At 52.9% G+C, this 25,595-nt stretch overlaps 2 protein-coding genes across 2 annotated transcripts in view; both read left to right on the top strand.

The window, feature by feature from the left end:
* The window catches only part of CHCHD3 (coiled-coil-helix-coiled-coil-helix domain containing 3), a 538,892-nt gene extending 533,090 nt beyond the window's left edge, over positions 1 to 5,802 (top strand). Inside the window, exon 11 of the mRNA XM_079931113.1 lies at positions 5,618 to 5,802. Within this exon, the coding sequence (XP_079787239.1) occupies positions 5,618 to 5,653 (36 nt within the window). The 3' untranslated portion in view covers positions 5,654 to 5,802. The remainder of the gene's footprint in view (positions 1 to 5,617) is intronic.
* The window catches only part of PLXNA4 (plexin A4), a 393,937-nt gene that overhangs the window by 16,029 nt on the left and 352,313 nt on the right, over positions 1 to 25,595 (top strand). Inside the window, exons 2-3 of the mRNA XM_079931118.1 lie at positions 5,618 to 6,870; positions 23,354 to 23,536. Of these exons, the coding sequence (XP_079787244.1) occupies positions 5,618 to 6,870; positions 23,354 to 23,536 (1,436 nt within the window). The remainder of the gene's footprint in view (positions 1 to 5,617; positions 6,871 to 23,353; positions 23,537 to 25,595) is intronic.

The following is a 25,595-nucleotide window of genomic DNA, read 5'->3' as shown; positions in this document are numbered from 1 at the left end:
TCCAGAGGGTCAGGGAAGGTACCGTGTGCCACCGAGGGAGACCCGAACAGATTGCCAAGTCACACTCTCACTGGATGTGACCCCAGCCAGGACCTGTCCCTGCTCATGCCTCCGTTTCCTTATCTGTAGAGGCCGTATACTTACAAATGCCTCTTCTACCTAACAGCATTGCCACGTACAGTACAGTCAGAATGAGATAATATATATGAAAACACTTTGTAAACTCTAAAGTAATTTCGTGAGGTCATTGCTATTTTTAAACTACTGTATAATAACTTTCTTCTCTGCCACTCAGGAGTCTGAGAAGATGGTGCTATTTCACGAAAATTAGTTTGAGCTCTTCACCACTTGCCACACAAAACAAAGCCCCAATTTCTCTAATCAAAATGATGATCAGCTTCTAAAAATGAGTCCCATGTCCCCTGAGATGATTCAGAATTAAAATTTGATTTCAAAGAGGGTTTGGGTTTGATTCAGAGACTTTCAGTTCTGTCTTCCCGTCCCTTTCCCACCCTACCTAGTTCAGTGAGTCCTTCCGGGCCCTCTTGGGGTGACTCGGTTACATTACGTGCCTTGAAGAGTCAGAATTGGGCTGAATGCTACCTCTGATTCTTTTGTTTTAAAACCAGATGAGGGACTTCCCTGGCGGTACAGTGGTTAAGACTTTGTCTTCCAGGGCAGGGTGTGCGGGTTCGATCCCTGGTCGGCGGGTTAAGATCCCACATGCCTCGCGGCCAAAATACCAAAACATAAAACAGAAGCAGTATTGTAACAAATTCGATAAGGACTTTAAAAATAGTCCACATCAAAAAAATCTTAAAAAAAAACAAAACAAAACACAAAAACAGCTGAATGATGACCTGAGAGAGAGATGGTGGATGGCATCTGGAATCTCAGTGAGGGTTTCCTAGGTTGAGTCATCACTTACATGGATAGATGGAACGGACACCACTGGAGAAGTCCAGCTTTGCCAGGACGGAGAGCCTCAGGCCGCCCTGGAGGGCAGGGGCAGGCAGCTCTGCTCACCTGTGGGTCCCGTGCTGGGGTAGGAGGGCTGCAGCTGGCTCACCATTGTGGCAGTGCCCGGTGGGGTCTCTGGTGAGGCAAGCTGAATCCCACATCCCTGCTAGCTCCCCCTTCTCTTCCATTTGTCTTGTTTGTTTGCTAATCCGTCTCTCTCGTGGTGTGTAGAATGAGAGGCTGGTTATTCCCATCACACGTCATCGTTTTCTGTGGGCTCCCCCTCTCCAGGCACAGTAATTTCGCCGTCCCCAGATGAGGGTGACGAGTGTTTGAGATGCATAACTGTGTCTCCTTTCAGTGCCTAGTACAGGATGGAGAATGAGGCCTGGCACCTTTCTGCTCAGTAAATTTATAATTACAGGCTTCCTCGTCTCGCCTCTTGCAAAGCAGAGAGCTGTTGATTGGCTTGTGGGTCCGTGAGTGTGTACAGCGAGGCGGGGTGTGGCAGGCACACTTTCCCGGGGCTCGGCAGGTTCCAGTACAGGGACGGCCGTAAGTTCCCTCCAGAGGGTCGGTGGCTGAGGCCTGACGCGCACCTGCCTGTCTGGAGTGAGGATGACCAGCCCTGCTGGAGTGCGGTTGCTGGCAGTGGTGTTCTGAGAGCTGTGTTAGGCAGCAGAGAGTATGGCACCCAAAGAGCCGGCTCCTCCCGACAAAGGCCAGGGAGCAGGTGCTGAAGCGAGTTCAGGTAAAGTCATGAGACATGGGAAGAGCCCGGGATTAGGAGTCCAGGGACCTGAGCTTAATCCCATCCCCACCATGAACTCACTCTGCGACCTCCTGCAAGTCCTTTAACTTCTGTGGATCACAGCTCCCTCGTCACTAAAATCAGGGACTGGGAATCATCAAACTGGACCATCTCTTTCAGCTCAAAAACTTCTAGATTCTTCTCTGATATTTAGATTTGCACAGGCAATTCATGATGAACCAGCCCGACCTCCTGACCCCTCATAACTCTAATGGAGATGATGCCATCGGGCATTTCTTTTTTTTTTTTTGCGGTACGCGGGCCTCTCACTGTTGTGGCCTCTCCCGTTGTGGAGCACAGGCTCCGGACACACAGGCTCAGTGGCCATGGCTCACGGGCCCAGCCGCTCCGCGGCATGTGGGAACTTCCCAGACCGGGGCACGAACCCGTGTCCCCTGCATCGGCAGGCGGACTCTCAACCACTGCGCCACCAGGGAAGCCCCATCGGGCATTTTTTGATCCTAATCCTTTCATCTTCTTTCACTCTTGTCAACACCAACAACTCTCACTTAAGAAGCACTTACTTCAGGCCAGGAGAAGCCCTGTGCCAGGCACTTTCTAGCCCTTTATGCTTTCAGAGGGAAATAGTTGTGCCCGTTGTGATGGGCATGACCTGTGAGGTTATGCCCTGGGAGTCCCCAGGGGCTTTGCTGTCCTCCTGTAGAGCTGGTATTGCCGGGTGATGTCCCGGGATTTCTGTGTGTGGGAACTTACATGGGTTAAACTGGACTTCTGAGGGCTCTGGAATTGTGCTTTCTTAGAAATAGGACGGGCTTTGCAATGATACAAAGCTGGGTTTCAACCCCAGCTCTGCCACTTACGAGCCATATGCTCTTGCAGAGCTAGTTTCCTCACCTGAAAAGCAGGTCAGACACTCCTGACCCCAGCGAACAGTTGTCTGAGGAGTGAGGTAATGGGTGTGCCAGCATTTGCCTTGGGGCCCGGGGTCCCCTGAGTGATGCACAGGTGCTGATGCTTCTCCTCGCCTCCAGCCCCTCTTCCTTCCACTCAGGAAAGAGTTCTTGAGTCTCTCCTCCATGTCAGGTGTGGGTCTAGCACTGTGGACACACTAGCAGGCAAGGCAGCCCCCCCACTACCCCCACGGAGCTCACAGGCTTCAGCTCCAAACTCAGCTCTTTAGGCAAAGGCTAAATCGACAGGAGCGCGGAGGCTCCTCCCTGGGAGCGGGGGCTGAGCTCTTTGCCTTTAAGTTTCTTCCCTCAGCACTGTGCATTTTAGTCTCGACCTCCCAGGGGCACCCTGACGAGGTCCTGGCTCCCTCTCCAGCCCTATCTCCTCCTGCTTTCCAGACAGAGTCTTCCTGGCGTGCACCCTGGTTGAAATGCCCTTGCCGTGGCTCCATGGACCCCTGCCCTTCCTTTCCAGCTCTGCGGGTCCTCTCGAAGTTCATGGCTCAGCCCAAGTGCCATCGCCTCTCCAAGGCCTCCCACAGCCTTCTCCTTGCTCCCTAGCCCGGGGTTAGAGGTCAGCTGTCTTCACCCGAGCTCTCGAAGGCCGTCATGTAACGTTTCACCGTCTGAGTAATTAGGTTCTGGCAGTGTCTGCCCCCCTGACTCTGGGTTTTTCAAGGGCCTGGTCCAGCCTCGGCCATCCTTGGATCCATGGTGTGTTGCTCATTTGGAATGTGCCCTAAGCCTACGTTTGCCATGTCGGGGAAGAGATGAAGGCCCTCCGCTCACAAGACTGCTGTCGGTCCGTGGGTGTGCCAGTTTCCCTCCTCTGATGTCTTCTTGAGAACGTTTGTGGTTTTCATTGGGAATGAAAACGTCAATGTCAATGTCATTGTTAGCTGACAATGTCAAGTGTTTGTTTTGCTTTCCTTCTTCTTTCTTCTCTTGGTTTCCATCTAACTTTGTACTCTCTCTGCTTGTGGGAGGGGCAGATAGGTTTCTTTGACTCAGCCATCTGCCTCTTTCCATCACCTTGTTTCTGAGTTGTTTGGGAGGGGGAAATGAGAGAAATTCCACAGAGCTGAGATGTCTCCGAATAAGATGTAGGCCATTCCTGCCCAGATTTCTGCCAAACTGGAAGAAATATGAAGCCATCCTCTGGAAACACACGCAGAAAAGCATCTTGCATAGAAATGAATGAGACCATTAGGATGGAAAGCTATTTTGTTCCATGGGGAGTTATTTATTTATGTATTTATTTACTTGACCACTTTTCTTAAAGCATTTGTTCTTTGCCTTTAATGAAAACCTCTCAGAGGAGGCCTCACCCTGGGCAGCGGCCAAGACCTGCCTCATTCAAATGATGTCGGGGGACTTCCCTGGTGGTCCAGTGGTTAAGACTTTGCCTTCCGATGCGGGGGGTGCGGGTTTGATCCCTGGTCGGGGAACTAAGATCCCACATGCCTCACAGCCAAAAAACCAAAACATAAAAAAAACCAAGAGCAATATTGTAATAAATTCAATAAAGACTTTAAAAAAATGAAAAAAAACAAAATGGGGCTTCCCTGGTGGCGCAGTGGTTGGGAGTCCGCCTGCCGATGCAGGGGACACGGGTTCGTGCCCCAGTCCGGGAAGATCCCACATGCCGCGGAGCAGCTGGGCCCGTGAGCCATGGCCTCTGAGCCTGCGCGTCCGGAGCCTGTGCTCCGCAATGGGAGAGGCCACAACAGTGAGAGGCCCGCGTACTGGAAAACAAAACAAAACAAACAAACAAAACAAAACAAAAAAACCCAAAATGACATCAGGGCTCAGACCTGGGCAGTGCACCCAGAGGACCTGGTGGCTGCCTCCGAGTAAAGGGATCCGGGATGTGGGTTGTTAATTTGGCCTCATGCGCCGTCCAGCAGCGGGGAGGTGCAAAGGAGAAGCTTCCCCTGCAGTAGGTGCAGACCCAGAGGGCCAGGGCTGTAATGGACAGCCCCCAAAAAAGGGTTGTTTGAACTAGTCTTCTGTGCGTAAACAGTCACTGGTGGACGTCCCCGTCTGTGCCTAGCTGGGGTAAACTGAGATGTTTTAGCAGGACGGCATGAGAGTCTGCCATGGACTTGGACAGTCCTGGTCCTGGTTTCAGTTGGTCTCTAGGGCTTTTAGCTGTGCAAACTGGATTACTCCCCTCAGCTGGAAGGTGGGAGTGTCAGTAGTACTTATATCGCGAGGCTGCTAGTCAGGGTCCCAGCAGGAAGCATTGTACATACAAATCAGGTCATTTGTGCAAAGGTTAATAGAGGGGGTCTTGACACGTGCCTCCTTAGAGGCAGGGCAGTGTTTGGGGGCGAGAACGTTGAGGCCCGTTCCCTCCCCTAGGACCAAAGGGAGGCAGGCAGGAGGTGGTTCACCTGCAGCCCCCCTCCCCTCCTCCTAGCCTCTCCCAGTCCCACTGGGCTTCGGCTGATTCTCCCCACTGGCTGCACCTAACCAGGCCCCAGGGCAAGGAGCCTGCAGAGGTATAGTCCCTACAGGTCAGCCTCCTGGGCATGGAGAAGGGTGGAGAGCAGATCTGGAGGGGCAGGTGGAAGATGCCCCGCACTGAAGGGTTTGTTGAGATGAAATGAGGGTCTCTGGGAGGTGCTGGACAGCGGCTGATGCAAAGTCAGCCATTCTGGGGGCATCATCATCATCATCACCGTTACCATTGTCGTTACTGTTGCTAATATTATTACTAGTACTATTACTGAAGTGCCCTCCTGCTGCCCCCCAGCTTGGGCACTCATACCCACACACTGGGAACTGGCTCCCTTGGCCCCAGCGTCCCCCATTGCAGGTCTGTTTCAGCGTATGCAGGATGCTTTGAGGGCCCAGCTAGACAAGCTGTGGGGTGAAACTAAGCCTCGGCCTTTGTCAACCAGCATCACGTCTTTCCTTTCCCCCCCCGTAGGGAGCCTGCACTCCTCCCTCGACACTGCTGTGCTGAGTGTGACTGTGACCCGAGGACACATCTCTGAAATGAAAGCCATGCCTTGGAATTGGACCTGCCTGCTCTCCCACCTCCTAATGGTGGGGATGGGCTCCTCCACTCTACTACCCCAGCAGCCACCCCTGCTGCCCCAGAAGCGGTCTTTTGTCACGTTCCGCGGGGAGCCCGCCGAGAGCTTCAACCACCTGGTGGTGGACGAGAGGACAGGGCACATTTATGTGGGGGCCGTCAATCGGATCTACAAGCTCTCCAGCGACTTGAAGGTCCTGGTGACCCACCAGACTGGGCCGGACGAGGACAACCCCAAGTGCTACCCTCCCCGCATTGTCCAGACGTGCAACGAGCCCCTGACCACCACCAACAATGTCAACAAGATGCTCCTGATAGACTACAAGGAGAACAGGCTGATTGCTTGCGGGAGCCTGTACCAAGGCATCTGCAAGCTCCTCAGGCTGGAGGACCTCTTCAAGCTGGGGGAGCCTTTTCACAAGAAGGAGCACTACCTGTCGGGGGTCAACGAGAGTGGCTCTGTCTTTGGGGTGATCGTCTCCTACAACAACCTGGATGACAAGCTCTTCATTGCCACGGCTGTGGACGGGAAGCCGGAGTATTTCCCCACCATCTCCAGCCGGAAACTGACCAAGAACTCAGAGGCAGATGGCATGTTCGCATATGTCTTCCACGATGAGTTTGTGGCCTCGATGATCAAGATTCCTTCGGACACTTTCACCGTCATCCCCGACTTTGATATCTACTACGTCTACGGCTTCAGCAGCGGCAACTTTGTCTACTTTTTGACGCTTCAGCCTGAGATGGTGTCTCCCCCTGGCTCCACCACAAAGGAGCAGGTTTATACGTCCAAGCTCGTGAGGCTTTGTAAGGAGGACACGGCCTTCAACTCCTACGTGGAGGTCCCCATTGGCTGTGAGCATGGCGGGGTGGAGTACCGCCTGCTGCAGGCCGCCTACCTGTCCAAAGCTGGGGCCGTGCTCGCCCGGACCCTCGGGGTTCGCCCAGAGGACGACCTCCTCTTCACCGTCTTCTCCAAAGGCCAGAAGCGGAAAATGAAATCCCTGGACGAGTCGGCCCTGTGCATCTTCGTCCTGAAGCAGATCAATGACCGCATTAAGGAACGGCTGCAGTCCTGCTATCGGGGCGAGGGCACGCTGGACCTGGCCTGGCTCAAGGTGAAGGACATTCCCTGCAGCAGCGCGGTGAGTCCGGGGAGGGCCTGTGGGCCGGGGTGGCACGGTGTCGAGACCTAGGCTGTGGCCTCCATGGGGTGTGAATCATCTGTCCCATTTTGTAGATGAGCCAAGTATATCCCACCTCTGGGTCTCACTGGACTCGGATGATCACCAGCTCAAGCATGCTGTGACCATGGCACTGAGCTTATAAGAGTCAGAGCTGGAGCTAAATGTAGATTTCCTGTCGGCGCTTTCCTCTATTCTGGTTGGCTCACTGGCTGTAAGAGGAGGGGCTGGAATAGGCGGGAACTGTGTGCCGTAGATGCCGCGTGCACCAGCCGTTCTTGAAGGCTGCGCTGTCGTATGCGGTGACTTGAGAGGTGTACCCACCTGCTTACCAACCATGCTGCAAGTCACTCTCCTGGGAGCTTAGAATAAAAACAATAGGTGGTGGAGGCAGAGCTTAGAGTAAAACCAGTACTGGGAGTAGGGAGGCAGTCATTTTACACTTGGGGTAGATGTAGAACTTCAGGAGAGGTACGTTTTTGGCCCCTTGCGTATCCTTAGGTCATGGGAAAATAAGGTCAGAAGAAGTAGGGTGAGAGTCCAGTGAACAGAGAGGGGAAAACAGTTTTCTAAGCTTGCTTAGAAAACTATTTATCAAGTATCTTCTGTGTGCACAGTCTCATGGAAGAAATGTGTCCAGAGCAGCCGTGGAGCAGTGCTGGGTGACAGAGGGCTGAAGGAAACCAGGGGGCGGGGAGAATGAAGGGTTGGTTTAGGAGGCCTGCCCAGGGCCTGTGAGCCCTGAGGGACAGACCGGACCTCAGAACTGCTGGGCAACCACCAGTGCCACGGGAGACACAGCCTCCTGCCTCTCCCAACATAACTCACTTGTGACCCAATGTGAAAAGCACCTGCCTTTCTGTGGCTTGACTTCTGTTCATCTTCATTGTTTTTTTCTCAACCATTCTTAACGTGACTTGGAAGGTTCAGCTCTTGGCATCTTCTATGCCCTGTGTCACTTTCCTTTCCCTTTTTCTTTTTTATTGTCCAGTTGAAAAATTATGAACCTAGTTGGAGAAAATCTATCCTATAGTCTCAATGTAGGGAGAAGAAAGGACAATTCAGTCATCAGGTAGAAGTATGCACGTGCATGGATGTGATTCTTGACTCCTAGTCAAACTTTGGTGGAATTCCATATTAGGAAAATGTACTTGGATTGATTTAAGCAGTGCAAGTTTCTTTTCATGCCAAGCAGACCTCAGAGGGCACTGGCACCCACACCTCCAGCACGCGGTGAGGCCATTCCTCCGGGCAGTGGGATTTGGGGGAGGGGAGAGGGAGGAGAAAGAAGGAACTCACTTGTGCCCCAAGGTTTCTCTTTGGTGCCCTAGCATTTAGGCTCAGGCTGTTTTCTAGTGATGAGTTTTCCAGTTACCTGGGCTGATACTAAAAGATGCCATTTCTTCTTGGGGGTTCTGGAAAGCCAGGAGACCCCTAGTGTCACAAAGGAAATGGGAGAGGCACCAGGCGCCAAAGAAGGAAGCAACACGTTGACCATCATTTCCAGGCCAGGGAATTGAGGGGAGTCCCCTGATTCTGCTGAGCCCTAGCAGGTGACATATCTTTTGGAGGCTTTGGTTTGGGCAATAGGTGATCCACTCAGGAGAGTCTGTGAGACTAGTTTATGAACTTGGGGGTCATGCACTGCTCCCACATGAAGGCAGTGAATGACAGGCCAGGTGCTGTGCTTTGTGTATATATATTACACACTCAGACGTAGGTCCCTGGGGAGATGCCCTAAGAGTGTTGGCATGGGGAAGGTGCCCAGAGATCCCTTGGTCTTTACCTTCATTCTGAGGCCCAACAACTTGAATGAGTTGCCCCAGGTCATAGAATTTGTGAGTGAAGAGCAGAGACCGCATTTGAAGAGAACCACCCCCCCCTTGCCTCTCACCACCACGCTTGCACACATGCACATACATACACACTCCTACACACATGCATGTGCACGTACACAAGAAATACCCTCACAAGCACTCACATATACACCTGTGTTAGAAAATAGCAAGTTGATGCTGTGTGCTTACTAAACAGCTAGTTCTTTTGAGACCAGAGAGATTGGCTATTTTTGCTGCAGAAAACTTGCTCCAATCCTGTCTTTTCGGGCAATGCTTTTGGGAGTAAAATCAGCTGCGGAGATCAGCCTGGCTGCCCATGGGCAAGCATTTGCTCCCTGCCACAGTACAAAAAGCAAAGTTCATCACGGGAGTCTGCAGAGCTGCAGGTCCTAACATCCGCCTGGCGGCCTTGGAGAGAACAGAGGGAAGGCAGCTTTGCAAGACAGGCTAATGCCAGGACTGGGAGTAATGGAGCCAGATAACAAGCTTTTGATTTTTCTTTGGGCTTTAATTAGCCTTTTCAAGTTCGAGGCAAGTTCAGGGCTGAGAGCAGAAAGGAGGAGGCCAGAAACTCCGCACAGGGCTGGGGCTGTCTCCCCAGCCAGTCTAAAAGGCCACACCAGCTTTTAATGCACAGTATCAGTTTCCTTTGATTCAGCCCACACTCGAGTTAGTCTGCTCTGGGGCTTGGCTACGGTTCTTTTGGCCTCAGCTCAGACCACGCAGGCCAGGCTCCTGGATGTCCCCGTTGAGGAGCCCTCACAGGCACAGTGTTTGCAAACCCAGCTTTTCCTGCACTCACTCATTCACAAGACCGTAGGTTTCCTTTCCTTCTTGCCTTCTTACCTTGAGGCAGGGAGGGGTGAGATGAATTCTAGAGTTCTTTTCTGCCTCTGAGTCCAGGATTCCCTTGAGGCCTGGGAAGGGGAACCGATTCTCAGGTGGCCTCTGTCCTGCGGCGTTTCAGCTGCAGGAGAGTGGGGGAGGGGAGCATGAGGCCCAGGAGGCTGACTTTAGGACTTGTTTTTTGTAGGGTTGGGTGTCCCTTGTGGGTTTTGTCGTAGTTACAACCCAAAGAGCTTGAAAAGTGGTTCGTTTTAAAACTGAGATATAATTGACATGTAGCACTATATTAGTTTCAGGTGGACGGCATAATGGTTCAGTATTTGTATATATTGCAAAATGATCACCAGAAGAGCCTGTAGTTAACATCCATCACCATACATAGTAACACATTCTTTTGCTTATGATCGGAACTTTCGAGATCTACTCCCTTAGCAACTTTCAAATATACAATACAGTACTATCAACTATGTCACCATGCTGTACATTACATCTCCAGGACTTATTTTGTATCCGGTAGTTTGTACCTTTTGCCCAGTGACTCATTTTTATTGTGCTCCTGTTGTCCTAGTTCCCTAAGCTAGAATGCTTGTTCCATGGTGCTCTTCAGGCCTTTCTGGTCTCTTCATTTCCTGGGATTCACATTCCTTCCCCTGAACTCATGCCTCCAGGACTCCGAGCAGGTAGTAGTATGAGCCCTGAGGCTCCACCCCCTCACCAGGTCCCAGCTGTGTTTGGCTGTGTTCAGGGAAAATGGGGTCGGAGCCTGCCATGCATGGGGCGTTGGTGGAGCCACGTGGTGGCCCACAGCCTGGTGACCAGCTGCGGGGAGAAGCTTTGGGCTGGGAACCTGGAGCCTCGGTCTGCAGGCCCCCAGGGAGCAACCTGTTGTCTTTATTCCAGGAGAACCAGAGAGGCTGGCTGAGCCCCTATCACAGATAAGGGCCAGCCGGCCAGGAGTGTCTTCCTCTTGGGACTGTGTCCCTGTGAACATCAGCGCATGTTGCAAAGGAAAATCCTGGAGTGGGCGTTGGGTGTAGAGGCTGGGGAAGCAGCCCAGGTGTTTGCTGGTGCTTGGGGGAGGGGGGGATGGAAGCAACTTCTAGTTTTGCCTTCTGGGCCTCTGCCGTTGCGGAGCACAGGCTCCGGACGCGCAGGCTCAGCAGCCATGGCTCACGGGCCCAGCCACTCCGCGGCATGTGGGATCCTCCCGGACCGGGGCACGAACCCGTGTTCCCTGCACCTGCAGGTGGACTCTCAACCACTGCGCCACCAGGGAAGCCCTACCATTCTTTCTTGTGTTCTGTTTTTTCCCAGCTTGGATGGAAAGAGGTATCCAAGAACAAATGGGCTGGCGTCTGAAAATTACTCTAAGGACCTCAGGAGGGCCTGTGCAGAAGGAGGGTCCTAGAGGGATCAGCCAGGGCTCCTCCAAGTGTGTCTTAGGACTTGGGAGACTGTAGGTCAACCTAAGGCCTTTTGCTGGTGAGCATCCAGGGTGGGCATCAGAATAATGATGTAATTTCTTTGTTTCTGCTGCTCCACCCTGAGATGGTCTCTATCTTTGGTGCCTTGGAAGGCTGCTATCCGGGGTCCCCAAACCCTCTGTCTGCAGAGCAGTGACAATTGAGACAAGGAGCTCACAGCCTGAGGCCCTTGTCGTGTGCCACGGCCCTGAGCAGGCCAGGGCGACAGCTCTCAGCCCCCTTCTGGGAGCCCCGACACTCCTGACCTGCAGTGGGACTGCTGGGCTGGAGGCTGTGCTGTTGAGGCCCAAGGCTCTTGTGTTCTATGCGGGCTGAGAGGCCCGGTGTCCTGGAGGCCCCCGGGCATGGCTATCTATATCTCCTCACCCTTTCTTCAGCCTTTGGGGTCACCTCACAGGACACTAGCCCTTCTGCCTCCAAATGAGTTAATGAATGGATGAAACTCTCATTAGGCCCTTGGCAATGTACCCTCTCCTGGTTGGTGCCAAGAATCATGACATGACATCAGTCTCCAGGAGCCTAGGAGTCCAGGAGAGGGACGCATCCAAGCGGGTCATTACAGCCTGTGTGACGGGAACGAGGGCTGTGGCCATGAGAGTGGCTGTCACTCACGCCACTTAAGTCTTCCCTAAGTTTGGAACCAGTTGAGAAACGGATGTAGGAGTCAGGCAGCATCAGCTTTAGTGCTGAGAAGCCTGGATGAGCAAAAATCAGCTGCTTAATCGCCCCCTCAAGACTCGAACTTGGAACTTAGAAGATGTCGGTCCGTGGGACGGAGACTGTCACCTGAGTGACCGCCTCACACCTGTCCAGCCTCGGTAGCGGGGACAGAGGGTGGTGGCCTCCGAGCCGCCCCACAGTCCCCCTGGGGAGTCCGTGTGGTGCCTGACAGTTGACAAAGGGCTTCATTGCCTCCTCTTCTCTCAGCAGTTCTCAGGATAATAGGAAAGGCAGACATCCTGTCCAGTTGAGGAGGTGGAGAAACGGAAAAGTCAGGTATTTCACTGAAGGTCATGTAGTTGGTGGACTAGAGCCTTCTCTGCATCCTAATTCTCAGCCAGGTGCTCTTCCCGCTGGTGTTTCTGCATGACGCAGCGGTGGCACCTGGGCTGGGATGACTCACGGCGCGGGGCCGTCTGGCATTGCAGGGCGTTTGCCTTGCTGGGCCCTGCAGCACGAAGTACCAGTGGCACTGGGCTCCGCAGTCACTGCGGGAACTAGGAAACCCCTCACATTTCCAGAAGCCCCTGACGGAGAGCCATTGCCAGGCCAGGGGCCTGCCTGAGTTCAGGGTTTACTCACCGGCCCTGCTCAGTCTCGCAGGGTTCACAGAGGCACCCGGGACCGAGCTTTTTGTCGGGGAGTGGGAAAGGAGAACCCCGTTTGTGTGTGCTGTTGCTGTGACTCATACCCATGGCTCTCCGGCAGGGCAGCCCTGGGAGGAGACAGGGTCACCCCCTGGACGCGGGCTGGCCTCCCAGCCCAGCCTGGATGGTCACGCCGTTCGGTCTGGCGCCTGGGATCCTGAAACTCCACCAGAGTGCGTATCCGGAATGGCCAGGCAGCCACCCCAGGCTCCGGGTGCCGGTTTCTGCCCGTCTGCTCGGGCTGTTTTCTTTTCCTGTCAGCAGGAAGTGCAGCTCTGACTGGATGGGTATGTCCTGTTGTTTGTGGCGCGAGGCAGGCCTTTCTCTTTCTGCTCAGCGGCAGTCCTCTCTCGGACCAGGAACTTCTGCTCCTGTCTCCCCCATCCCTCCTTCCTCAACTCCAGTTCACTTCACACACCACGCACACACGCGCGCGCGCACACACACACACACACACACACACACACACGGCGGCCATTAAACATGCACCGCATACACCACACTCAAGTCCCAGTGACAGCACACATCACAAATCTCCTTCCACATCAGCCCAAGCCCTCACCCCTCACAGCCCATTGACCCCACACTCCAGACTTGTGTTTTAGCGGTGGGTTGGGAGGTGCTGCCGTATCACAGACCCTGTCTTTATTCAAGTTCCCCCCTCCCCTTGAGACGGCTCCTGTTCCAGGTATTCAGGTGGAAAGGACACCCACCTCTTTCTCTTTGGCCCGCAGAATTTGCGATTAAAGTTGCATCTCAGCCACACGTGGTGCTTTGGGGTCCAGGATGGTGGCTGAGCCCTGGGTGATGTGCTGGGCCTGATGAGAGGAAGGGCTTGAGGCTGGCCTCCTAGGCTGGGCGTGACCTCCCAGGACACCACCCTGGAGCCCACTGGGCCAGCAGGGAGGGTGACGAGACCCAGGAATCACATCTGCAGACCATTAACACAGACAGCTGCCACGACCTCAGAGCGGGGTTTACCAAGCAGCGCTTAGGATGTGAGGCCGGTGATGCCGTGTCCTAACACCTAGAGAACAACTTCACGAAGCCTGTGCACAGAGGCGTGCACCCCTATACACGCACCCACGTGTGCACACGCATCCTCTCTGCTCTGGATATATGAATCACTTTCTCATGGTGTCTGTTCCCTGTCATTTCTGTCTGTCTGTCGCTCTCTCTGCTGTGTTTCACTCTCTCACTTACACTCACACTCTGTGCACAGTCATCCCTGAGGCTCCCTCTTTCTGTGATTTATCCTCCCTCACTACACACAGCAGCTAACACAGCGAGATTTCTCTCCCGTGTACACACACGCTCGCGCACACACACACACATCCCGCCCCCGCCCCCCCCCGCCCCAGATGGTGTGCGACAGCCCAGCCCAGATTGGCAGCCAGGCCTCTCATTCAGTCAGCACACAGACTGGCCTGACTTATCCATCCAGATCTTCATTTCTGGGCCTTTCCTTTAATTCCCGTCATCCTCACAGGGTGGCGTCTTGGCTGGGATGCTGGCCTGGGAGCTTGGGCCTCTGAGTCTCAGCCAGGTCCAGCTCGTGAGAGATCACTGAGCTGGTGAGCGGTTTCCTTTTTGCTTTAAATTATACATTTCACCTTCTAGAAGGAGGTGATAAAACAATATCCCTTTAATAAAGTCTGCTGAGACTCCTAGGGAAAGAGAAATACAGAGACATTAATAAATGATGATTGTCACAGAGCACCTTATATTTGTAGAATACTGAAACATCTCATAGCATCATCAATGTGGTCTCCTTTGGTTACAGTAACCACCTGATGAGACAGAAAGAGACTTAATAATATTGCTGTGATTTCATACTGATATTTTTTCTTCACCAATACCTGCTTTTGAGAGATTTGGGCTGTACCTAACCCAGATGTTATGTTCAGAATCCCAGGCCTGGAGCGTGCCCCATCCGCCTTCCCTGCCATCCAGCACGTGTTATGAATGCTAAGTTAAGGCCTTTGAAGGAGAGGATACATCTCCAGCCAGATCCTCCCTGCTGTCACCTTCACGTGCCCCTTAGTTTTTGTGAGACAGAAGGGAATGACTACACGTTGGCACACGGCGCTTGCTTCATTTCATTAACAGAGTTAGTGGAGAGCAGGAAAAAAGACAACTCGCGGAGTTCTCCACTCGGCCTCTCAATTTACATTTTTTTCCTGGTGGATGGGGCCCCGCATGCTGTCCATGTGTTTGAAACGGGATCAGCGGGGGAGAAGAAAGCCCACATCTTTTCCCAGTCTCGGTATCATTACTGTGTCTCTGTCAGCGTTCCAAAATATAATGGGATTTGTTCAGCTGATTTATCCTGCGTGCAGGCAACATTATCCAGACCCACACTCGGGCCTGAGGAGCAAAGAGGGGAAGATGCACAGCAACGAGAGTGGGGCTAATAAAATTTATTCCTGCTAACAAGGGAATGACCTACCCCATAATTCAGCCTGGCCATCGGGACCACTGTTTCCCAGTGCCCGCTAGAAAACACACAGACTTAATCATTGTGGTGTGCCCTGCTCCAATTACAGTCCTGGTGGCAGCTGAGTTTGTCTGCAGTAGACAGGGAGAGAAGTGGGAACGTGGGATTGATGGGCTGGGTGGGATTTCTTTGCCCTTGACAGGCAGCCACTGGGGACCTCTGAAGCTTAAGGTACAAAAGGAAAGGGACGGCACCCGAGTGGGTTTTGCTTGGAACCATTCCAAGGCCTTCCCTGGTCTTTTCCAGGGGCCCAGCTTTGGCTTCTGGACTAGTCCCATCATGGAGGTCACCTGCAGAACTGGGCTAGGGAATTTTCATTCCTGTTTCTTTTGCTTGGCCTGCCTGTATCTCCAGTCATGGTGTCGTGGCCCTCAGTCCTCACCAGAGGGAGGAACGCAGGGCTCTCGGCAGCTGAGCTAATGAGGAGCAGGTCAGGGGTTCAGTCCCTGGGATCCTGTGCCCGCTATGCTCAGCATCTCCTAGGAACGGTGCATGGCTACGGCTCGCTACTGGTTACACTCTGGACTGCAGAGAGGGTGCTGGGCTTAATGCCCGTCTCTTGGGAAAACAGCTCAAATTAGTGGCATTAGTTTCCTATTAGAAGGATAGGTTGTTATCATGATGAGTGAGTGACCACGTAGATGACCTGTATTTTGGTACCCACCCTTTTGAGTTGCTTAGAAACAGGGCGCGTGGCTCTTGGGAATCTTGGGTGCGATTTGTCGCGTTCTTTCTCCAACCCCGAGGCAATTTTCATGAAGCCCCTTCAATAACATGTTGGTCTAACTAGGTTACTGTGGCTGTGGTCTGCTGGCTTCCCCTCTCTGTCTCTGCACACTCATTCCCCCTACAATCTCATTGAAAAAGACACAATAAAGAACCGTTCTGAGATAATGCATTAGTGATTAAGTGGAGGAGGCCTCCTTCCCGCTCATTTCCTGACGTCTGGGCTCACAGCCGAGGTGTAGGGCCGACCTTCACCTCTGTCGGGGCTTCTCCATCTTTGAAGAGAGTTCAACCACCTGGGGTCAGCACGGGCCATGGGCAGAGCTTCGGGGAGGGTTAGAAATCATAAGAGCGGGAGGAAAGTTTATGCAGGACAGTGAAGCAGTCAGAGGGTGGTACCGTCCAAGTTTTGGGATCTCTTTCTCTGTTACAGAAACGAGCACTCAGGCACGTGGGACTATTTTATGGAGTAACAGGCTTTCTGATGAGAGTAACCTCAAGCCAACCAGGGCCTCCCCACGGGGTTCCTCCCTCCCTGAAGGCTCTCTCTGCTTCCCTCCTGCCCTGCCGTCAGACGGCACACAGAGCCATACACAGTGGGCATCAGACCCTGGTGCGTTGATGAACACCTTGGGGTCAGCGGTTCTATTTGACATCTGGCCCCAATAAGTGGGAGATCATTATCTTCCTGTACCACAGAGATTTACATCTGGGGTCTGTATGTAGACATGAGCTACTACACTTACCTGATCAATATCTCCCTTTATAAAGAAATCCCATATGTGAAATTCACTGCGGAGGTCTGCTCTGGTCAGCTCCCGGTGTGTGTGTGTGTGTGTGTGTGTGTGTGTGTGTGTGTGTGTGTGTGTGTGTGTGTGTGTGTGTGTGTGTGTGTGTGTGTAATTAATTAGTGGGAAGATGTTTGGGACATGAATCTAAGGACTGCTGAGCATGAATCTAAAGACATTTTCTTTTCCACGTCAGCAGGCACCTCATGGGCTTCCACCTTCTTTTTCACCTAGCTTGTATTTCTTTTCTAAACTTCAGCTCTCACTTTGCTTTGGGATAGGTCAGCCCAGGAAAGGAGGAATCCCACTCTGATGACTAGCCAAGGGCCTCCTTGGGATGGGAGAGGTAGTTCCTCCCAGAGATCACAGAAGGGTGGAGGGCTTATCCTGGACAGAAGAAAAGGAAGCAGGCACTGTCCCAGAGCAGCCTCTCATCCTGACAGTAGGTTCCCTGATCCTGGAATTGGTTCCTTTGGGGCCACCCTCTAGCAACTTGGAGGAAGCCTCCATGTAATGCCAGTTTTTCCATCTAGTCTGGGAATGTGATAGGTCATGAGGGGTCATTTCACTCTCTAAGCCTCAATTTTTCTCTTCTGTAAAATGGGGCTGTTGAATTCTAAGATCTTAAGTCATTTTCCTCTGAAATAGCACAATGTGTGAAAGCTTGGCCATGCACTGTCCTGGACAGAGAACCCAGAATTGAGCCCCAGTGTCGCTTCTTCCTCGAAACGCTGCTGCTCCCCTCTGCAGTTGTGGCCCTGCCCTCTGTCCCCACAGCGCCAGGTGCATAACTGAAGCTGGGCATACACGGCCTCGTCTCGTCATGGACCCGGTCTGTCTCCCCCACTGAGAAAGGGACAGAAACGGAGATGTTTTCATCTTTATACTGTTGGGTTCTCACCTGGTGCTTGGTACCTAGTAGGTCCTTCTAAACATTCTTAAGCGAAGTAATAAATGAAGAACAGTAAGTAGCGTTGTCTTCATTTAGTGCTTCAGTTTCCCCTGATGGAAGCAGGGAGTTCCAGTAGCCTAAGAGACCAAAAGTTTGATGGAAAAAGGCCCAACTGAAGGCCCCACAGTGGGTGAGCTCGGAAGGTGTCTGATGCCTTCTCCCCCCATAATGGTATGACCTCCCAGCTTCAGGGGTGGGCGCAGGGGTGCTCAGGACTCCTCTGCATGAGGCTGGATGCCACTTTTGCCTTCAGGGAGGGCTGGAGAGCCTGTTTGCTCCCTGATGGAAGGACTCCTCTCTCTTCAGGAGCTGCCCATGAGCAGTGGGAGGACCAGGTCTGACTTCGTATTTTCCATCCTGGGCTCAGAGGCTGCAGCTGCCGGCCCAGAGCAGTCGGCGGCTGCAACCCCTGTTGGAGGAGTCGGCTGCACTTGTCCATCCCTGCAGGCTCATCTGGTTAGCCTCCTTTGGATCAGTTTGGGATATTTGCAAACAGTGGATGCCGTGGGTGAGAGGGGCAGCCTGTGGCTATGGAAGAGACCGGGTCCCGGAGCTGAGCTAATTGGCCCACAGGGGGATGGACCTGGTGACCTTTACCTCATTAGCGCTGCTCTTGGACCACTGAGCTCTGGCCAAGTTCTGATCTTTCCATAATAAGGACTCCATGTGGGGTTTCTGCAAAGGTGGGGCAATGAAGGGCAGGGCTACAACAGCTCCACCTGGCACGGCGGGTGCATCAGGAACCAGGCTGGGGGCCACGCTAGATGGGAGGAGGAGTAATCTCAGAATCAGTTTCCTGCCCCACCTCATCACCCAAGGCCTACAGGATGGGTTGGCACAGGGTAGGAGGGTGGTGCCCTCATTGTCTCCCAGGTCTGCCCCCTTCTTCAGCCCTTCTCAGAGGGTCTCCACAGAGACCACCAGACACTGCGGGGGCCCTCGGGTGGCTGCTTTGCAGCTCTGCCCTGGAGCCCGTGGAGACTGCGGAGGAAGGATGCTGGCAGCATTTAAAATCCCCTTTCCGTGGAGATGATAGAGCTTTTCAGAGTGCCAGTCTCTCTGCAGAGTGGGAGCAATTTCCCTGTAATTGGTAAAGTAACCGTAACTGCTCTGTCATTTGAATGTAGCGACACGTAATTGCATGGTAACCTTTGCCGCGAGGGAAGCACGGTGAGCTGTGAGATCGTAATCCGGGGTGTCAGCTCCGGCTCCCCACGCCACCTCCACCACGACTGCTTGGCTCGGGGGGCTGCCGTGGGCTCCTCCCCCCAGATCCAGTGGGTCCTGCTCCAGTGGTTACGCTTGTCACGTGCCGTTCTCTCCTGGGCCGGTCTGTGGCACCCTCAGCAAGGAAGGGACGCCTGTGGTGATCTAGGAGGGTGCTTCTTACTAAAGCGCTGGGAAGGGGTTAAGGTACAGATCTCTGAGCCCCACATCCAGAGTTTCTGATCCAGTAGATCTGGGGCGGGGCCCGAGAATTCGCATTTCTGATGAGTAGCGCAACTCTTCTGGATCTTAAGAGTATTTCTCTGCTCCTTCATTCAGCCTCATTGGCCTGATAGATCTCTAGGAAGTACCACCTTTGCTATTTCATCTTGGTAACATTAGCCCCTTTAATCTTGATCACACCTCTACGAGGTGGATATCATGAATTTCCCCAAAGACGCTAAGACTCACAAAAGTTATCTGAATTGTCTAAGGATGTGACCAACAGTAATAAGAGCTAACACTCTCTTAGCACTTACTAAGTGCCAGACATTGTTCTACATGTATTAGTCATTTGCTCCTCACCACAGCACCAGGAAGTATATGCTATTATTATTATCCCTATATTACCCATGATAAACTGGGGCACAGAGAAGTTAAATACCTTGCCCAAGGTCACACAGCATTAAATGGTGGAGCTGGAATTCCAACCTAGGCATTCTGACTCTAGTTCCACAGTGCTAGCCACTGTGGGACTCAAGCCTTTATTTAGTCATCCATCCATCCATCCATCCATCCATCCATTATCCATTTAACGTGTATGTCTTAACCTACTGTGAACTAGGAACCAAGCTAAGGATTCAGACATGGGTAAAACATAGTCCCATCCTTGAGCTTATGGTCCCTGGAATCCAGTGGATCACCAATCTTAATTTATGAGCCAGGTTCCCCATGAGGACATTTATGGAAAGCAGATTTGGGATCTTCTCGATGGGGCAGAAGGGACCCCAGAGGGTGTGGCCCTGTCTAAGGCCTTGAGGTCTATTCACAGGGTTGCCTACCACATATATTCCCATGCAGCAGACCCTAATTTCTTTCCTTGGTAAGAATGAAGCTGCTGTCTAATGAGTAAGCACTGTAGCAGTGGCCGTAGCTCATCCGTGGGCATTTGTGGAGTGGCAGGGGAGAGGTGCAATCTGGGCCTGTGGGCCTGGTGGGCCCCTGCTTACAGCGGAGCAGCTCCTGGCTCCTCTGGCTGCCGCTCTAATCTTGCCGTTAAGGGGCCCAGGGGAGGGCTCGGCCAGGGCCAGACTCCCCCGTTGCCCAGGGTGGTCAGGAATCTGCACCAACCCTTACCCGTGGAAGGCTTTCGTCCATTAGCCTTCCCTTCCAGGGGCCTGGCATCTGCTCCCTACACCCCAGCCCCCGAGGTCTGCGGGCCCTGCGGGACTCTCCCTCCTCTCTCCTCTGCTCCCAGTGCGGTTATTACTCTGTGGCTTCAGCTCAAACTCAGTGGGTGGTGTCCTTAGAGAGCTGGGCTCTGGCCGGGGGGGTGTGCAAGGGCCACTCCCTGCCGCCATCCTACTTCTGTTCTGGGCAGGATTTCCATTAAAAAAATTAACATGAAATCCCACCTTACCTTAATGAAGGGCTCTCCGGTTCAGCCGGTGTCTTCACACCTGATATCTCACCTAGGCCTCGGGATGGGCCCGTCTTGCTATTTTACCGTCAAGGAAGGTGAGGCCCAGAGGACAGGAGCAGCTTGTGCCAAGATGTGCGGCTGGGAAGCAGCTCAGCTGCCTGTGAACGCGAGACCTGTGCTTTCCCCGACTTCAGTGTTAAAACTCCCTCCCCTATGACCCCCGCTTTGAGGAAACGAGGAGTAAGCCCCTTCCCACCCCACGCCATAGCCAGGGGACCTCAGCATCCACGCAGACCCGGGCTGCTCCTGGTCAAAGGCCTCCATCACGCCTTCATCACCTGGGGCCCCGCTCAGAGGGAGAAAATGAGGTACAGATGAGGCTGGGCGAGAAGCCATCGTCCCTGGAATCTCGGCCCCATGGTAGGAGCCCCAGTTGTCCCCTTTGCCTCATCTGAGCCTGATGACAATACCACGAGGTAGGCAATGCGGGGTGTACCTGTCAGGTACAGGTGAGGAACCCGAGACCTGCCTCCTGATGGGGCCTCGCAGGGAGCTGTCATGAGCTGAAACCAGCCGAGCCCTAGCTGCCAGGCCACCAGGCTGAGCTGTCCTCACTTCCTAACGATGAAAACATTCCTTACTTGGCCCTTTGACATGCAAGATGCCCCAGTGGCAGAGACTTGCAAGTCCCTGACTTTCTGCCTCTGAGCAAGCAGGGATTTAATGTGGCAACTGGCTGAATGCACACTCTCTTTTTGTACGTAGTTGGTTTTTATCTCGTGTTCTGCTCAGTGAAGAAGAATGGTATTTGGAAACTGACCACTCAGAAATGTAGTTTCGGGGGGCTGAGCGGCCTGAGCCTTATCAGGTCAATGAGGCGTGTATTTGTGCCTCGCTCCCTGCCTCAGTATCCCCTTGTGCGGAGCAAACAATCATTTGGTCTCACCTACTTGGAAAATGGGTTGTAATGGGTGAGGTCCTTTTGCTAATGGCAGAAGTCCCAGCAGCACAGTTTAGGGCCCAGAAAGTCCAGGATGAGGACTCCTTCTGAACCAGAGGCAGGAACATGCAAGGCCATGAAGATTCCTCAGCTGCCGTCTGAATGCTTGGCAGGTCACGGCAGTTACATCCAACAGGGAGAAAACACGGGAGAAAACACTGTCTGCCCTTGATCTGGATTTTTCCTTCCTCTCTTCTGTCCATCTCTTTCTCTCTCCACTCTGTCTCCCCCTAGCCCCATTTCCTCAGTTTAGGAAAGAACCGTAAAGATCAGACTAGACCTTGAAAGTTTCCTCCCACCTTTGACTCCTATAGTTGTTTTTGAAGGGGTGGGGTGTGTTTGGTCCGGGTTGTGGGGCCAGACCCTGCAATAGAGGCCAGAGGCAGTGCCAGCCGTGGCGCAGTCGTCTGCTCTGCACGTGGCCTGCACGAGCCCGCCCATGCTCTCTCCCTCCCTGCCCTGGCTGCTCCCACCACGATAAGAGGGAGTGTGTCGGTGCTCAACACATTGTCTTCCCTGAGATGGACAGCACTGCTGGGAGAGAGCTGAGGGAACCCCCGCATCCCTGGAAAGCGCAGAGTTGGCCGGTTTCACGCAGCTCCACTGGCAAGAGCCTGCCTGCTGGTTCTCCAGATGCCTCTTCCTTTGGCTGGATTGAAGCCTTTAAAAAATGACACCTTGTATTTTATTTCACTCCTTTCTCTGCAAAGTCCTAAGACGTTTACAGGCATGAGCTCTATAGGCTTTATGGAAGCTCATCAAAAGGCAGAGGTTGTTTCCTTCATCTTTATAGAGTGGAAAATAAAAGCCCAGGGAGATGGAATGAGTCTTCTAAGAGCACACAGTTCTTCTGAGAAAAAAGGGGAAACCCAGTGCAGGATCCTAGCACCTCGGGGAGATCTGTGCCCACCCAAAGCTGCTCAGTGGAGGGCTCTGGAGGCCCCTCCCCAGCCATTGTCAAGGTCTTCTACACTCCCCAGTAGGACTCCCTAGCTGTGACCCTCTGCTTACATGGGGGTCCGGGAGCCTGGAATAAAACAGGGAGAATTTCAGCTAAAACACTGGGGGGTGGGGGTGGGCAGGGAAATGGGCCAGAGGTTTTTCTTGTTTCTTCCCTGACTGCTGAAACTGTCCCAGAGTCAGAAGCAAGAGTTGGGTCAGTGTGTCCCACAGGGTACCTGGGAAAACAGTCTCTTTAAGGGATGCTAAGAGGTGTTCCGGTCAAAAAAGTGGTTCAGGGAATAAAATGCTGAGAGAACTTTAAACACATTTCTTCCTAAAAAGACTTTACAGACCCTTCTTGTAACAATTAGGAATGTCTTACATGGTGTTAGAATGCACTGCGTTTCACTACGTCTCCCAAAGTTATTTGCCCAAAGAGCCCGTTTATGGTAGAATATCTTGTGGGACTGGGGTTCCGGTGGAAGACACTTTGGGAAATGCTAGTGAAGGTATGACAAGGTCAGGCTGCCTGCCCTCCTTTGGCGTGTTCTAAAAGAAGCAGAGAGCCTGAAATGGGACACAGTGAGGCACCTGCGGCCTGCTGAGTTCATCCACAAACCTTCCACTCCTCCTTTCCCCAACCGATTGTCTGTACGTGTCTCTGCCATGGTGTTGTCGCACATGTGTTAACATTTCTAGTTCTCTGTTCCACACGTTCGAGTCCTCGTCTGTGTGTCTGCTCAACAGTAAGTGTGTGGATGTGAAGACCTCGCCCCTCTCACTCCCCAGCAAGGCTGTCTGGAGCCCATGCTCATGGGTGCTGGCCCAGTGCTTTCCCAAGGGATGGTGATGATGGGCCATCTAAACTACCAAGATGGTGCCTGGAGGGGTTGGAGGAGGGGCAGAGAGACCACGGCGCATGGTGTAAAGAGACTCCAGGGATCTGTGACTTTTTGCCATGGTCCTGCAACCTACTTAGATGACTGTTGACAGGTTACCTAGTTTCTCTGGAGCTGAGTTTCTCATGTAATAAAGGAGGGATTTATAACAGGTGATCCATCTGTAAGGATTCTTCTAGCTCCAGAGTTCTCTGACTCAGTACCTCCACCCATTGCCCTGGTGCTCGCTTCTAATTTTTCTCCTCCTTCATTTTCAGCTCCTAACCATTGATGACAACTTCTGTGGCCTGGATATGAATGCCCCCCTGGGTGTGTCTGAGATGGTGCGTGGCATCCCTGTCTTCACGGAGGACAGGGACCGCATGACTTCTGTCATCGCATACGTCTACAAGAATCATTCTCTGGCCTTCGTGGGCACCAAGAGTGGCAAGCTGAAGAAGGTAGGACAAGGTGTAGTCATTTTGGTTCTTGTGGTGACAGCCTGTCCCCGCCAGGATGGATGTTCTCTTGCATTCTTTTACTACCTTGGGCCTGGTTGGCAATGATACAGGTTTGAGCTAAGGGCTGTGTTGCTGTTGAGGTCGTCAATGCTACTCTTGTCCTTCACGTGCAGGGTTGTCGTGGGACTCACAGCGGGTGAGTGTGTGGACCCATCTCTTGCGTTGGGCTGGTGTGCTCCTGAGAGGTGCGCGTCTCCAGGTTGCCAGGCCATTCTAAATATGGTGTATTCTGTCCAACTTGGGCTCATGCCCCAAGGCAATAGCTTTATGAGGCCTGGGTGGTTGTGGAGGATGGACAGGGGCAAGGGACATGCCTGTTCCTCCTGCTTCAGCCTTTCTGGCTGGTGCGTCCGTCTGGAATCCATTCAGGGAAACCGACAGAGGAAAGTGTCGTACCTGCTGGAGTCGCTGTTAGGGCTACGAGCCAAGTCACGGGGCGGGGAGACCCTGGATGTTTCGGGGGCACAGAACTGCCCTAGGGGGAGTAGAACCGTGTGATCTGGGGACGTGAGTTTTCCTCCTCGTTCTCCAGAAGCTTGCTGGCTTCAGGGGCACTGGGTGGCCTTGGCCCGTCCGCCGTGTTGGGGGCCCCTACCTATCCAGAACTATTTTCTCGCCCACCTCTGCTTGGGTTCTCGTCTCAGTGAGTTGGTGCTGGCCCCATAGGGTGCCCTCCTTGTTGGAACAAAAGCCTTTCCAAGACTCTAGGCAGTAGGTCCTGTTTTCTGTTGGCTGATAATCATACCTGAGTCTTTTCCCTGGGAAATATTGATGACTCCGTGTGGAGGTCCTGCTTGTTTTAATTGGGCTTCCCTTGGAATTCACTGGACGTTGTGTGATTCACATGGATAAAGGGGCGCTGCCTGATCCGAGACTGAAGTTTGATGGCTGCTCTTCTCTTTGCTGTATTTGTGGGTGTTCGCTGGATGGTCAAGGGGAAGTGCTCTCTGCAAATCTAGGGACTGTGCCTGTTCTCCCATCCTACTGTGTGACAGCCCATTTCAGCACTTGTTTTTTTCTTTAGAGTGTACGTCTCTGTGGAACAGGCAGTGGGGCTGGATGGGGAGAGGTGGGGAGCAGAGGGTGTGGGGGTTGGGAATGTGCGTGGAACAGTTACATGCATAGCAGCTGGAAGAAGAAACATGTGTTGGGGAAACGCCGTGGCACGCTGCAAGGGTGATGCAGGCAACATGCCACGTGTCTGGGATTGCCCACCTCATCGTAGTGTGCTGCCTTCTGTGTCAAGTTAACAAACAATTTAACCATCATCCACATAGCTTTAAGAATTACATTTTATGGTCTGCCTTCTGTGAAGAATATATTAAACACAATTGAATGTTTTCTTGCCGCCTTGATCTTCTCGTTTAGATTATTACTCACATGTTGAACGGGGTTCGCGGACGCCCGGGGAAGATGCTGGGAGGTGTAGGTGTGTTGTGTTTGATCGCTGTAGCCTTCCCGGCTCTTCTTCTAGCGTACCGTGTCACTCAGCACTTCCAGATGCTGCCAGGAAGTACTGGTCCACATCAGCGCCTTTCTTCCTCCCTCAGTCTGCGGCTTCCAGCTTTCAGTGAGCTAGGAAATCAGATAACCAAGCTTGCTGAAATTGTGTCTGATAAGCCTCAGTATAAATCGAGGAGGGAAGTCCACGGGCTGTAGAGCAGGGACCGCGGGGACGTTTCCGTTAGCTGCTCAGATGACTTCATTCTTCACTAAGAGTCAAGGAATTTGATTTGCTGGCAAAGCGAAGTCTGAATACCGACAGCCTTCCCACATGCAGTTCACACAGTGAAATGTCTTGACCTGCTTTGCTTGCCCTGATGGGTGAATAAGTCCTGTTGAGGGTAAATACGTAAGAAGGAAATTTGGGGTGCTTTAGCTCTTGTCTCTACGGAGCCCAATCTCAGTGCAAGGGAGAGGTGACTTCCTGCAATGTGCTGAAACATGCCCACCCCCTAAACTTCCTACCAGGTGCAGAGGATCCTTCACTTTCTGGCCA

This window comes from Stenella coeruleoalba, assembly GCF_951394435.1.
Source record: "Stenella coeruleoalba genome assembly, chromosome: 9".
Taxonomy (NCBI): Eukaryota; Metazoa; Chordata; class Mammalia; order Artiodactyla; family Delphinidae; genus Stenella; species Stenella coeruleoalba.
Note: the sequence above shows the minus strand (reverse complement) of the source record. Positions and strands in the feature narration are given on the sequence as shown.